This window comes from Schistocerca serialis, chromosome 11, assembly GCF_023864345.2.
Source record: "Schistocerca serialis cubense isolate TAMUIC-IGC-003099 chromosome 11, iqSchSeri2.2, whole genome shotgun sequence".
Classification (NCBI taxonomy): domain Eukaryota; kingdom Metazoa; phylum Arthropoda; class Insecta; order Orthoptera; family Acrididae; genus Schistocerca; species Schistocerca serialis.
The window spans coordinates 187,293,580-187,306,500 of NC_064648.1; the positions used below are offsets into that span (position 1 = coordinate 187,293,580).

Here is a 12,921-nt window from a genome sequence, read left to right on the forward strand (position 1 = left end):
TGTGGGTGCACGGCAACAGCAGCTAACACACCACTTCTCTTGTGATGGGTTTGTTACGGACCTGTTTGCGTGTTATGACCATACCTGTTACATAGAATTGTTTCTAGATGTTTTCAAATGTGCGGCGTATTGGATGATCTCTGTTTGGGTACCTTTCTGCATACAAGCTGCGGGCTGCAACTGCATTTTGTCTACACTCACCATAAATGAGTATCATCTCTGCCTTTTCAGAGTTTGGATAAACCATTTTCACAGTTCTTTCAACACTGTACACTGTTGCGCTTGCGACCTCCTCATGTTCCTACTGGTCGTATTTCTCTTACTTGTGTACAGCACACTATCACAGATTAGATTAGATTAATACTAGTTCCATGGATCATGAATACGATATTTCGTAATGATGTGGAACGAGAGAACAGATGTCCGGTCACTCAGAGTACTACAGTTATTCTGAGTACAGGGACTAATTCAGCGAGCACTGCATGCAGACATGGAGACAGCCAAACTCGTAAACATTGTAGTCTTTTTAAACATACCCCTACAGATCTTGTTTGCTACAACATGAGACAACGTCTGAGATTTCAAGTGTCAACTTTATGTTACAAATTACTCTGGATGTACTTGAGATTTTACAATGTAACAAACGGCACTGATTAAGTATTTGTTTCTGTATTCAGTTGTGCTAAAAATAATAACAGGTTTCCATTTAAAAAAAGGATGTGTTGAAAATCAGACTTGTGTGCTTTTCTCAATGGTTTGTATTAACCAATTACAACAGCCCCTCTCCTAACTTTCAGTATGCAGAACTGGTTATTCAGTGTTGCGGCTTGGGAGGTGTTTCCAGTGGTAATATTATGTGACTCACCCTGTATACAGGAGTCAACTTGACTTTTTTTCAGTCGCTTCAAAGTTTTGGCTGGGCGAGAAATTCGTGATAAACACAAGTTAAATAATAGGTCATTGCCATTGTAACACCAAGGTGACTTATTTGCTTTCAACTCTTTCAGTTTTTTCTCCCTGAACTGCTCTAGTGCTACACCTCGACACACATGGCGTATAAAAGTATACGCTTACAATTTTTGCCTCACCTTTGATGCTTAACTTCACCCATATTAATTCACATTCAGAATCCGTGACAACCTCTAAAGACGTAATAGAATTTTTTAGTGCAATAAATTTGCCACTACCACTATCATTGTGATAAATAATATTTAAGATTTTGTTGCTATTCACTTCCGGTTTCAGTCGACTTTCTGCACCTAATATTACATGGGCATTATAACCTTCAACAAGTCGCACTTATTTTGGGACCTTACCATGGATGCTCCTGCAGTCTTCCGATTTCTGACCTGCAAGAATGATCATTCTCTGAGAATAATGTGGCTTGTGTATCTTCGATTTTGGCAGGCAGTTGATCTCTGATCCCAAAGGGAGGGGTGCCCTCTACATACAAAGCACCATTTGCATGCCACCCCTACTCCATAACACCCAAACTCCATAAGACAGTGCACAGCTGACCTATTACGGAGGAATTCTTCAACTCTTTACCAATTAGAGGAGGTCGAGACATTTGCATCTGATACCACAGAATACTTGTCCTCGGCACTCATCTGGACTGGGTAGGACAATCAGTCACTGGCCCAAAAGGACAGGCTTGCTTGTTCAGAAATGTTATCTGCGCTGGGCAGCACCTCATACCAGATGCTAAGCTGTAAGGATTTAGCTGTAAGGCCATTTCCCACTTTTGTATTCTGCCCAGAGACACTCAAGCCCACTACTGTGTGCCACTCGCTCTCAAGTCAGAGGTTGCTTACTGGAAGTCGCAGCAACAAACAGGTCACCAGGACATTCCAAAGGCATCTAAGGTTCTGCAGGTATCGTCTCTGGTGGCCCAATGTCGCTGCAGCTTTGATCAGTAGCTGCTAGCCTTTGACCATGATGTTTACGAACAGCAGCCAATTTTCCTTGTGTCTGCACAAAAAGTTCACTGTCCCTAACCATTCTGGACTGTGTAAAGACCGATGAGACCTCAAAGAAATACAAACAATGGAGTTTGGTCTAAATGAAACAGAACATTTCCAAGTATCAATAAATGATCTTGAAGAAACTTGGGAGGTGTGTAGAGGAGGCAAAATAGCACAATATGTTTTTATTTGTGCCCAATTTCACTTTTAAGTGGTAAAACGCACCATAGAAATGGTGATATATGTTTCCTTATAAAGGCTGATATGCAATTACTGTTCTTAAACTGTATAATCAACTTTTGTAATAATTGGAAATGTTTTCCCACCATCACTAGCAATTAATTTTTAAAATTAAAACTTTTGTTACAATATAATTGAAGATACTTTCAAGTCACATGCATCCCTGTGTAATAGAGATGGTTTCTGACATACCATTTTTGCAAAATAAGCATTACACAATGTGCTGTCAGAACATTTTCAACATACCTAATTAAAATATATAAACATTCATTACTACTCCAATTATTCATTTTACTAACAGTCGTTTTGTGTTTTAAATTTTTTAATATTTTACACTCAACTCTTTTTTTGTTTTTCAGTTTACTGTTCCACATATAAGTATTTTGTTAATTGAAAATAATAAATAACTCATTATTATGATAGAAGGTATTTACAATGATGACAATCTGTAAGGAATTTCAGCTGGATTTCAAAGGCACAGGCAATCCTTTATATATCTTGCTTTTTATTATGCATATTTCAGTACATTGGTAAGTCATGGCGAAGAGAGATGATTATGTACCAGTGACTGCAGTTTCATTACATTGTTTCTCAAGTAAGATTAGCATCATTATCATGCAACACAATTGGATCTGCAAATCTTCTTGAAAAGTTCTTTCAACAATGAAAGCCATACACGTTCTATGGCTGTGACTGTGCCTGTGCCATCAAGCCCCAACCATTCTTTCATTGTTTTAAAAGAAACTAATGGTGAGATTGCAATCTTTTTGAAGCCATTAACATCCTTGTAATGGCATCAAAAGCTGATATAAAAACATCTGTCCCAATTAAAAGATATTTGAAACTGTTTTCGTTTCTATTGAGAGAGAAATATCTGTATTATTGTTGGATTCTTGTGGTGGTCAGTGTGAAAGAATCATTCAGAGCATGATACCTGAGGCCATGGAAGTTGTTCATCTGGTGGTCCCTCAGGGCTTGACGACGACATGTACAGCAATGGGACATATACAGCTTCAGATGTTGGAGGAACTTTGTGAGAACACTTTCAGATCTAGTTGCGTTCAATGACTACAGTGTCAATCACCACTTCTAAAGCAATATAATCAAGCTGTAGTCATTAGTACATAACAAATTCTCTTCGCCAAAGCTTACGAACATACTGAAATGTAGAAGTCAGGGGAGTTGGAGGATCATCCACAATGATATGAAATCCCTCAGAATTTTGTTTTATGTTGCTCCTCCACAAATTTCGTCCATTCTAAGTGCACAGCGTAATTGCCATGTTTTGCATTTGCATTCACAATGTTTTAAGTATTTCTTTACAGATTAATGTTATTGCAATAATTTTCTACCATAATAATGAGTTACTTAATTTTTCAATTGTCCAAATACATATATCTAAAACTGTAAATTAAAAAAACAATGAAGCTGTGAATGTAAGAGGTGAAATAACAATTTAAAGAATAAAACAAATACATGTAAAAATAAATGATTAGAATAGTAATGAATACTTGGACATTTTAATTAGGTATGTGGAAAATATTCTGACAACACATTGAGTACAGCTTATTTTCCATTAATGATATTTCAGAAACCAGCTTTATTATTATGCATATGGCTTAAAAGCTTCTTTAATTTGTGCTGCAAGAAAAGCTTTCGTTTTTCGAAATTATTAGTGGTAGTTAGATATTTTGCAAAATTTTAAATTATTGCAAAAGTTGATTACACAGTTTCCAACAACGTTTACTGCATATCATCTTTAATATGAAAAGCCTTTTTATACATCATCATTTCGAAGGTATTCCCTCTAAACCTAAAATGCTAAACTATCTTCTGGGGTGTGTATTACCTCTTGAAACTGTAATTGGGCACAAACAAAAAAATACATGTTGCACTGTTTCTCCTCCTCTATGCACTCACCAGGTTTGATCAGTGTTCCCTTGTAAAAAGAATGAGCAGGCCCATACAGAAGAGAAGAATTATCCAACTGTGGCACTACTGAAGTTGGCACGAAAGCAAAATACAAACCAGAAATAAAATAGATGAATAGAAAACCACTAAAATCAACTCTGAACAAATTTATGAATTTAAAATGAAATACGCACAGTAAATGAATATAAGTCGCTCCTTCTCAAAAGTTTGTTGTAATTCGCAAATGAACTTTGATGTCCCACAGCAGATACAGAGGCTGTATGCCAACAGATGAGCTCTACAACTGTATCTACCTGTGCACCCGAAAGTAAACGACTGTTTCGGGACAAAGGGCTCAAATGTGCACTACACAGTAATTCAAATATGAAATTATGGCTACCAGGTACACAAACATGCAATACATTTAACACTAAATTAAAATACACACAGTATATGAAAATACTACACTCTTTGTTGAAGCTCATTACAACTCACAAACTAGATGCTCTACCCTGATGTCCTGCTGCAGAGATATATGTAGCACCCCAACTGACAGCTATAGAACTGTATCTGCCTGTGCACACGAAAATAAATGACCGTCGTGATATAAATGTCGAAAATATGGACTACACAGTACTTAAAACGTGGACCTGTCGCCAACAGATACACAAAAACGCAAGAAACCTAATAATTTAAAAACTTATGTAGATCTACCTTGTTTGCTCTTAATAATACCTCTGAGGTCAAATAAAGTGCGAGTGATTAAAATACAAAGTTGTTTATCAGTTGAGGTGGATGGAGTAAATACATGAAGTCATCTGATATACCCATGCAAGTTTCTGTAATCCAAGTCAAATTGTTGCATTTATATGTTGTGGAATGATCATATAGCAGAATGACACCATTAAGTTAAAAGGAGTACATCAACAAGTTTACTGAAATTCACCATCAGACTTATTTTTGGAAAGGTGATAAAAAAAGAAGAAATCATCATGAAACAAAAGAAATGGTGTATGTGACAAACAGAAAACAAATTTATTGCCAACAAACATACTATAAGTTCTAATACAAACAATACTGCACAAAATTGTTAGATTGATTGAGAAACTAAGTTAATCTCAGATATTGTAATGTGGTTCTCTTGAAATGTATGACACATAGCCATGATACTGTAAACTGTTAAATATCATGAACAAATTAGATTTTGGATGAAAGTCATTTTCAAGTATCATGAGTTGATAAGACAATATAACTGAAACAGAAGCAACTGATGTCAGGTTATTTAATGACTACAGAACTGAATATTACACTACCAGCTAGTGTCATCAGAGAAATTTTGGGGCAGATTTTTCTGACTGTGTGAAGTGCCTTTAGCATCCTCACATAAAACAATATTAAATTTTACAACAAATGACAGAGAAAATGAGGCTCTTATCTAATACTTCTACAGGAAGAGATTAAAACAAAATTAACTGTTTGCAGTGAAATGACTATTAGCTATAGATAATGAAGAAACATACACAGATAACAGCTCATCAGTGGTTTCTTTTTCTAATATAATGACAAAAAATCGGAACAAAATGCTCTATTTGACAATTAGGAAATTTAATACTTTTACCTTTTCTGTAAATTACCAATTTTCCAAAAAATGACTAACCACCTTAGTGAAATCATTACAGGTAATTGTGCTAGGAACCACCAAAATTAAACAAAGTAGGCCCAGAATAGCTTAATGGAACATGGCAACAATATTAGAGTCCCACTGGTTAATACTGATCAAACTCAGGTTACTCTATGTATAATTCAAAAAGGAAGGTACCAAAGTCATTGCAAATTGGCAATCGTAATGTCAGTTACACATAAAATAATTTTAAAAATTTAAAGAAACAAAAATTGTTATTGGATAGTGTATCCCACAAACCACATTTTGGCATAGCAACAAAAATACTGAGTGGTGCACATGTCATTCTCCTGTAGATTACTGGAGATATCTTGTTTGTGTTTCACTAAAATTTTGGAAAAATGTTTGGCAGTACATGATGTATCTTTCTAAAGTACTTCAACACAGAACACACAAAAATAGAAAATTGGTGCACAGAAGCGAATTTCATGGTTTGTGTATCTTTCACAACACAAAACTGTATCTTCCGTACTAGATAAATGTATACAACTACAACTATTCATTCATATTTCTGGACTACTTTAAGCTATAGAATTTTATTACATTTCACTTGATGATAACTGAAAGCTGACACATATTCACAAATTTCAGTCTACATTTCCACATTAAATACAGTACAGTTATACTTGTATGCACATGGTTCAATACATACAACTCCAGCTCTTAAAATGCAACTAGTAATACACATATCACATAAGTTACATCTCTGAGCCCTCGAACTATGCAAAACAGCCCTGTTATACAAATCATCAGTTTCACTACATGGTTCATTATGAACAGCACATACCTGCTTTCAATAAAACAGTAATGATGGGCACAGAGATACTATTTTGAAAATTATCATCACACCAGTCTTATCCCTGTTATCTCTCTTAAGTATATATTACTTGCTGTCTAATGGGACTAACTCAATGACATGCTTTTGAAATTGTTGGTCTCCTCATGAGCAACTGCACTCACCTTGAGATTAACACACACCCAACTTTTCACACAAATTTCCGAATTCAATTAGGTCTGGTCTCTTATTAGTATGTTTCACAGTATGCTACTTTTTAAGTATTAAATTTCGGTCATGTTTTAACAGAAACTGAACGTTTAGGGTCTCTGCTCAGAATGTATTAGACCATGTCTCTTCCATTCACCAGCCTCAATAAATGATTCTCCAACGATGTCACATTAGTGCAGTCTCTTATCACCATGTATTATCCGTACATTTTGAAACATTCATACCCACCTAAGGTTTTCCCATTACAATAGCATAACTCAGTGTCTCATCAGTGTATATTAATATATGCTTTTCGAGTCATAGAGCAAGTAACGAAATTCCAGCAAATATTACATTAGAGTTGCCTTTGATCACTGTGTATTAATGTGTGCTTCCTAAGATCACCACGCCTTGTAGAGGATTTTCCACAGATATTACATTCATATGGCCTCTCGCCACTATGTATTAACGAGTGGCTCTTCAAATGACTGGAAACAGTAAAGGATTTCCCACAAATATTACAAGTGTGTGGTCTCTTTCTGTCTCCATGTATTAATGAGTGCACCTTGAGATTGCGAGCCGTTAAAGAGAATTTCCCACAAATATCACATTTATGTGTTCTCTCTCTATTGACGGCATGTGTTACTAAATGGCCCCTGAGATTTCTAGACAATCTGAAGGATTGTTTCAGATCACCACTTAACCTAAAGGATTTCCCACAAACATCACATTTGTAAGGCCTTTCACCAGTATGGATAAGAGAATGCTTCATAAGAGTACCAGACGTTCTAAAGGATTTCCCACAAACATCACATTTGTATGCCCTCTCGTCAGAATGTGTTAAGAAGTGCGTCTTAAGACCACCACCCAACCTAAAGGATTTCCCACAAATATTGCATTTGTGTGGCCGCTCCCCAGTGTGTATCAAGATGTGCTTATTGCGATTACCAGAAGTTTGAAATAATTTCCCACAAATAGAACATTTATGTGGCCGCTCGCCACTATGTACTAAGAAGTGCTGCTTAAGGTCTCCAAAGAACCTAAAGTTTTTTCCACAGTCATTACATTTGTGTGGCCTTTCGTCAATATGTATTAATGATAGTCTTTTGAGACCACAAGAGTCTGTAAATGATATACCACAAATGTCACATTTATGTGGCCTCTTGCCAGTATGCACTATAGTGTGCCTCTTAAGATTACCACCTGTTGTAAAACATTTCCCACAAACATCACATATGTGTTGTTTCTTCCTTGAATGTATTAAGAACAGTTTGTTAGGTGGCCTTGAACGTGCGTGGGATGTGCCACAAACACCAGTATGTATTAATGCATGCCTCTTGGCATTACCAGCTGTTGTAAAACATTTCCCACAAATGTCACATATATGTGGTTTCTTGCTCAAAGGTATTACATAATTTTTTTTTATTTGACCTGAGTGAGTACGGGATATGCCACAAACATCAGACTTTGGTGGATTTATATTAATACCTGTACTCAAGGAGTTGTTAGAAAAATGTAATTTGTGTGGGCACTCATCAGTACACATTTCTTTGCAGAAACAGGGACCACTGTTAGAGACTCTGCTATGTTCATATTCCTCTTGTCTATTCCGTAATTCCACCTCAGAGTGCTTCCTCAAGCTACCACTGGTGAGAAACACGTCACCACAATATTTACATATGTGTTCAGGTGCATCTACACCTTCAATGTGAATGAACACATGAATTATAAGAGTGTATTTTGATGAGAAGCTCTGTTTGCAAGAACTGCAGTAGAACTCTTGAAATTCATTTTTCTTTACATTGCAATTATTTTTAGTGCACAATGCACTGACCTCAAGACAGCTAAATTGTTGTGTTGGAGCACCATTTCCAATGAAACATGCTGATATCTCTGTAACAATCTTCATTTTATTAGTAATTTCTGTCTGTAGAAATTTTTCTTCCACTAAAATACTACCAGCCTCACTGGTGCTTTTGGTGAATCTGAAGCATGAACAGAAATGCAATAAGTGTCTCTTTACCTCAATGCACAAAAACAAGATTTTATAGTCCAATTAAAATTACTTGTTCGTTGACATTTCTTACTTGCCAGCAGAGTGTTGCAAACAGCTGTTGCCCAGTTATTTGAATATACTGCCCATGAGGTATAATGGGTAAGAGAGCTGCACTGTAAACAGCAGATTTAAGTGAGCAATGCCAGCTCTGCCAAGCAATGGGTTTTGTAGCCCTGAATTTAAGCTCATGTCCTAACCTAAATACAACTGTGTTATGCAAAATGTATCAGAGGAAGAAGTAGTCAGTGGTAGAGCTATTAATCACATTTGCTTTGTTCCCAGTCATTAAAGCTAATCTCCATGGGGAAACTCGAGACAGAAAAACATGTTTCAGCACTCAAAGCAAAATGTAATTTCTCGCTTTCATTGGTTACCTGAAACAATACACTAACTACATGAGCAGCTGCACTACCAGTTGATGAACATCCTGGTTGGCAGTTGGTTATAGTTCATAAGTGGCACAGGAAGACTCAAAACAAAGAAAAGCATATGAAGAAAATATAACAGCAATTAAAGAAACATACAATAATGATAATGATGCATCAGAGCATTAGAAGTAAAAATAGAGATTTAAAAAAATTTAGAAATAAAAATTTCAAAGCATCTGACGGAATTTGAACACACAACTTTCTACACCACAAGCAAGAATTTTAACCAGTGTGCTAAGTCACCATACATAGCATCGTGCAGTTACATTTATTGCTCTTGAGGACCAATTGCAACGATGATTCTGCCCCATGCAATGACATATGAAGGTCATCATCTAATCTGACAACAATAATTTTATATCTGATGCCAAATGGCATCTTGTGTGAACACGCAATAGTGAGGATCCAGTAGTGTTTGTTAATGCTGTGCAAGAAAATTTGCTTATTTAGTTAGCATTCTTGTTTGTGTGTGTGTGGGGGGGGGGGGGCGTGTGCGTGTGTGTGTGTGTGTGTGTGTGTGTGTGTGTGTGTGTGTGTGTGTGTGTGTGTGCGTGTGTGCGTGTGCGTGAGAGAGAGAGAGAGAGAGAGAGAGAGAGAGAGAGAGAGAGAGAGTGTGTGTTGCCTTTGGTATGTTTATTGTGTCATATGAAATGTGAAGTAAAACAGGAAGGCTCACAATTTGGGATTCAAATAACTCAAGAAGCCAGACACTGAAGGGGAAGTGGACTGATCAATAGGTGGCAGTTTGACAATGATGAACAGTACAGGTATAATACTGAATGCTCTGACAGGAGATAACCAGCTCCATCATGTGAAGTGTCAACCATCAAGTAATTTTAATCAGTCTATAGTAAACAGAATCTGACAATAATGGAAAAGTATTTTGAGCATACATATAAAGAAATTCATATTCAGTTACATTATCACACGTATTGTTGCACACTAAAGTCCCAAAATAATTAGAATAACAAAAAGAATTGTAAACAATGGTTTTATTAAATTAATCAAAACTTTTCTTCCCATACATGTTCTAATTAAAAGAATGTACTAAGCCGCTATATAAGGTATCAACACAAACCAAATGACGCATGAATATGATTAATTCACAAACTGAGATTCACTACTTAAATTATGTTCAACACACAACATGTGCTCCAATTTTTTTATTTAGTACTTTGTCTACTATTGTACCTGTAATACACTGACGTTTCATTCTGTGCATGTGGCCCAAAATCTCAACATGGTGAGTGTCCTGAATGGGTCATCATACAATGAAATACGCTTTCACACGTTTCCTGTGTGTGTGAAGGAAACAATGCCTAAATATTCACATTTGGCAACATTTTCATACTAAACACAAAATAGTCACAAATCTGTCAAGCAGTTAGTAAATGTGACCAATAGATACCTCATTGGCCATTCAGTATTATGTTAGTTTCACAGGCATTAAAGTGATGATTAAAGATGTGAATATGACACATACATTCATATGTATTACGAAAAAAGTAAGAAATTTTCAATTAATCTGTGTTCATAATGAGTGTAAATCTTTTGTTAGACTACAAACTATTCAAGAAAGCAACTACTTCTTCTAATACCTCAAAAATCGTATTAACGAAATAGAGGTATATTATAGTGCTTTCTTACAGTGTAAGTGACAAGATGGCATGATTCTGGTCCTTGTCTGAAATAGGAAACCTTTCAAATATACGCCTAGTCCTTGTCTGAGATAGGAAAACTTTCGAACATACATAAAGAAATACGAACTTCTCCAACACGCTGGTTACGACATTACACTAATTCGTTTCATTACCAAGGGGAAACACAAGAAATCATCAGGATGAAAACAGTTTGAAATTATGATAAGCACAGGGAAGATGAAGACTGCAACACTCTCAGAGAAATGGAGTCTGATAATGGTGGATTTCATGGTCTAAGCAGCAACTGCGAATGCTGTTGGCTACGGAGTCTGAAGAACGCCATCTGATAGCCTGATCTGATTACATAAGGCATGCATATCTGCAAGAATATTGTCGCAAAAGCCACAGTAGATATGTTGCACATGTGGCTATGGAATTTTGTCCCCCATTCCTCACACTGCCTGGATATCATTGTATCCAAGGACTGAAGTAACATTTACAGAGTAGACAGATATGTAGATTTACATCTATATCCACACTCTGCAAACTCCTGTGAAGTACATGGCAGAGAGTATTTCGCACTGTGACACATATTGTCACATTGTATATGGATCATGGGAACAATGACTGCCAAAATGCCTCTGTACATGCTGCAATGTATCTAATTTAGCTTTCACAGTTTCCACAAGTATGATACACTACGTGATCAAATTATCTGGACACCTCCAAAAACATACATTTTTCATATTAGGCGTATTTTGCTGCCTCCTACTGCCAAGTACTCCATATCAGCAGCCTTAGTAGTCATTAGACATCGTGAGAGAGCACTATGGGGCACTCCACAGAACTCACTGACTTCAAACGTCGTCAGTTGATTGGGTGTCACTTGTCTCATACATCTGTATGCGACGTTTCCACACTCCTAGACATCCCTAAGTCCACTGTTTCTTATGTGATAATGAAGTGGAAACGTAAAGGGAGACATACAGCACAAAAGTGTACAGGCCGACTTCGTCTGTTGACTGACAAAGACTGCTGACAGTTGAAGAAGGTCGTAATGTGTAATAGGCAGACATCTATCTAGACCATCATACAGGAATTCTAACCTGCATCAGGATCCACTGCAAGTACTATGACAGTTAGGTGGGAGGTGAGAAAACTTGGATTTCATGGTCGACCGACTACTCATAAGCCACACATCACACCAGTAAATGCCAAATGATGCTTCATTGGTGTAAGGAGCGCAAACATTGGACGATTGAACAGTAGAAAAACGTTGTGTGGAGTGACAAATGATGGTAAACAATGTCGCGATGTGATGGCAGAGTGTGGGTATGACGAATACCTGGTGAATGTCATCCGACAGCAACAGTAAAATTCGGAAGCGATGGTGTTATGGTGTGGTCGTGTTTTTTATGGAGGTGGTTTGCACCCTTTGTTTTTTTGCGTGGCACTATCACAGCACAGGCCTATATTGATCTTTTAAGCACCTTCTTGCTTCCCATTGTTGAAGAGCAATTCACGGATGGTGATCGAATCTTTCAACACGATTGAGCACCGGTTCAGTACACACGGCCTGTGCTGGAGTGGTTACACGCCAATAACTTCCCTGTAATGTACTGACCTGCACAGTCTCCTGAGCTGAATCCTATAGAACACCTGGGGATGTTTTGGAATGCCGACTTCATGCCAGGCCTCACTGACCGACATCAGTACCTCTCCTCAGCGCAGCACTCTGTGAAGATGGGCTACCATTCCCCAAGACACCTTTCAGCACCTGATTGAACATTTGCCTCTGAGAGTGGAATCTGTCATCAAGGCTAAGGGTGGGCCAACACCATATTTAATTCCGGCATTACCGATGGAGGTCGCCACGAACTTATAACTCATTTTCAGCCATGTGTCTGAATACTTCTTATCAAATAGTGTATATACGGCTTGTACTATGTCTCTAACTTTCTCCTTTAATACTTACTCATAGTTTTCTAATTAGAATTTCGGATCATAACTGATACC

At 37.1% G+C, this 12,921-nt stretch overlaps 1 protein-coding gene across 1 annotated transcript; it reads right to left on the reverse strand.

The window, feature by feature from the left end:
• Positions 1-7,136: 7,136 nt before the first annotated feature.
• Positions 7,137-8,690, reverse strand: LOC126426627 (zinc finger protein 93-like). The gene has a single exon (XM_050088516.1). It carries the CDS (start codon positions 8,688-8,690, stop codon positions 7,137-7,139), a length of 1,554 nt encoding a protein of 517 aa, XP_049944473.1.
• Positions 8,691-12,921: the final 4,231 nt, after the last annotated feature.

Excerpts from the sequence above, each read along its gene's own strand:
- LOC126426627 (XM_050088516.1), bottom strand. The coding sequence starts at position 8,690 with ATGAAGATTGTTACAGAGATATCAGCATGTTTCATTGGAAATGGTGCT.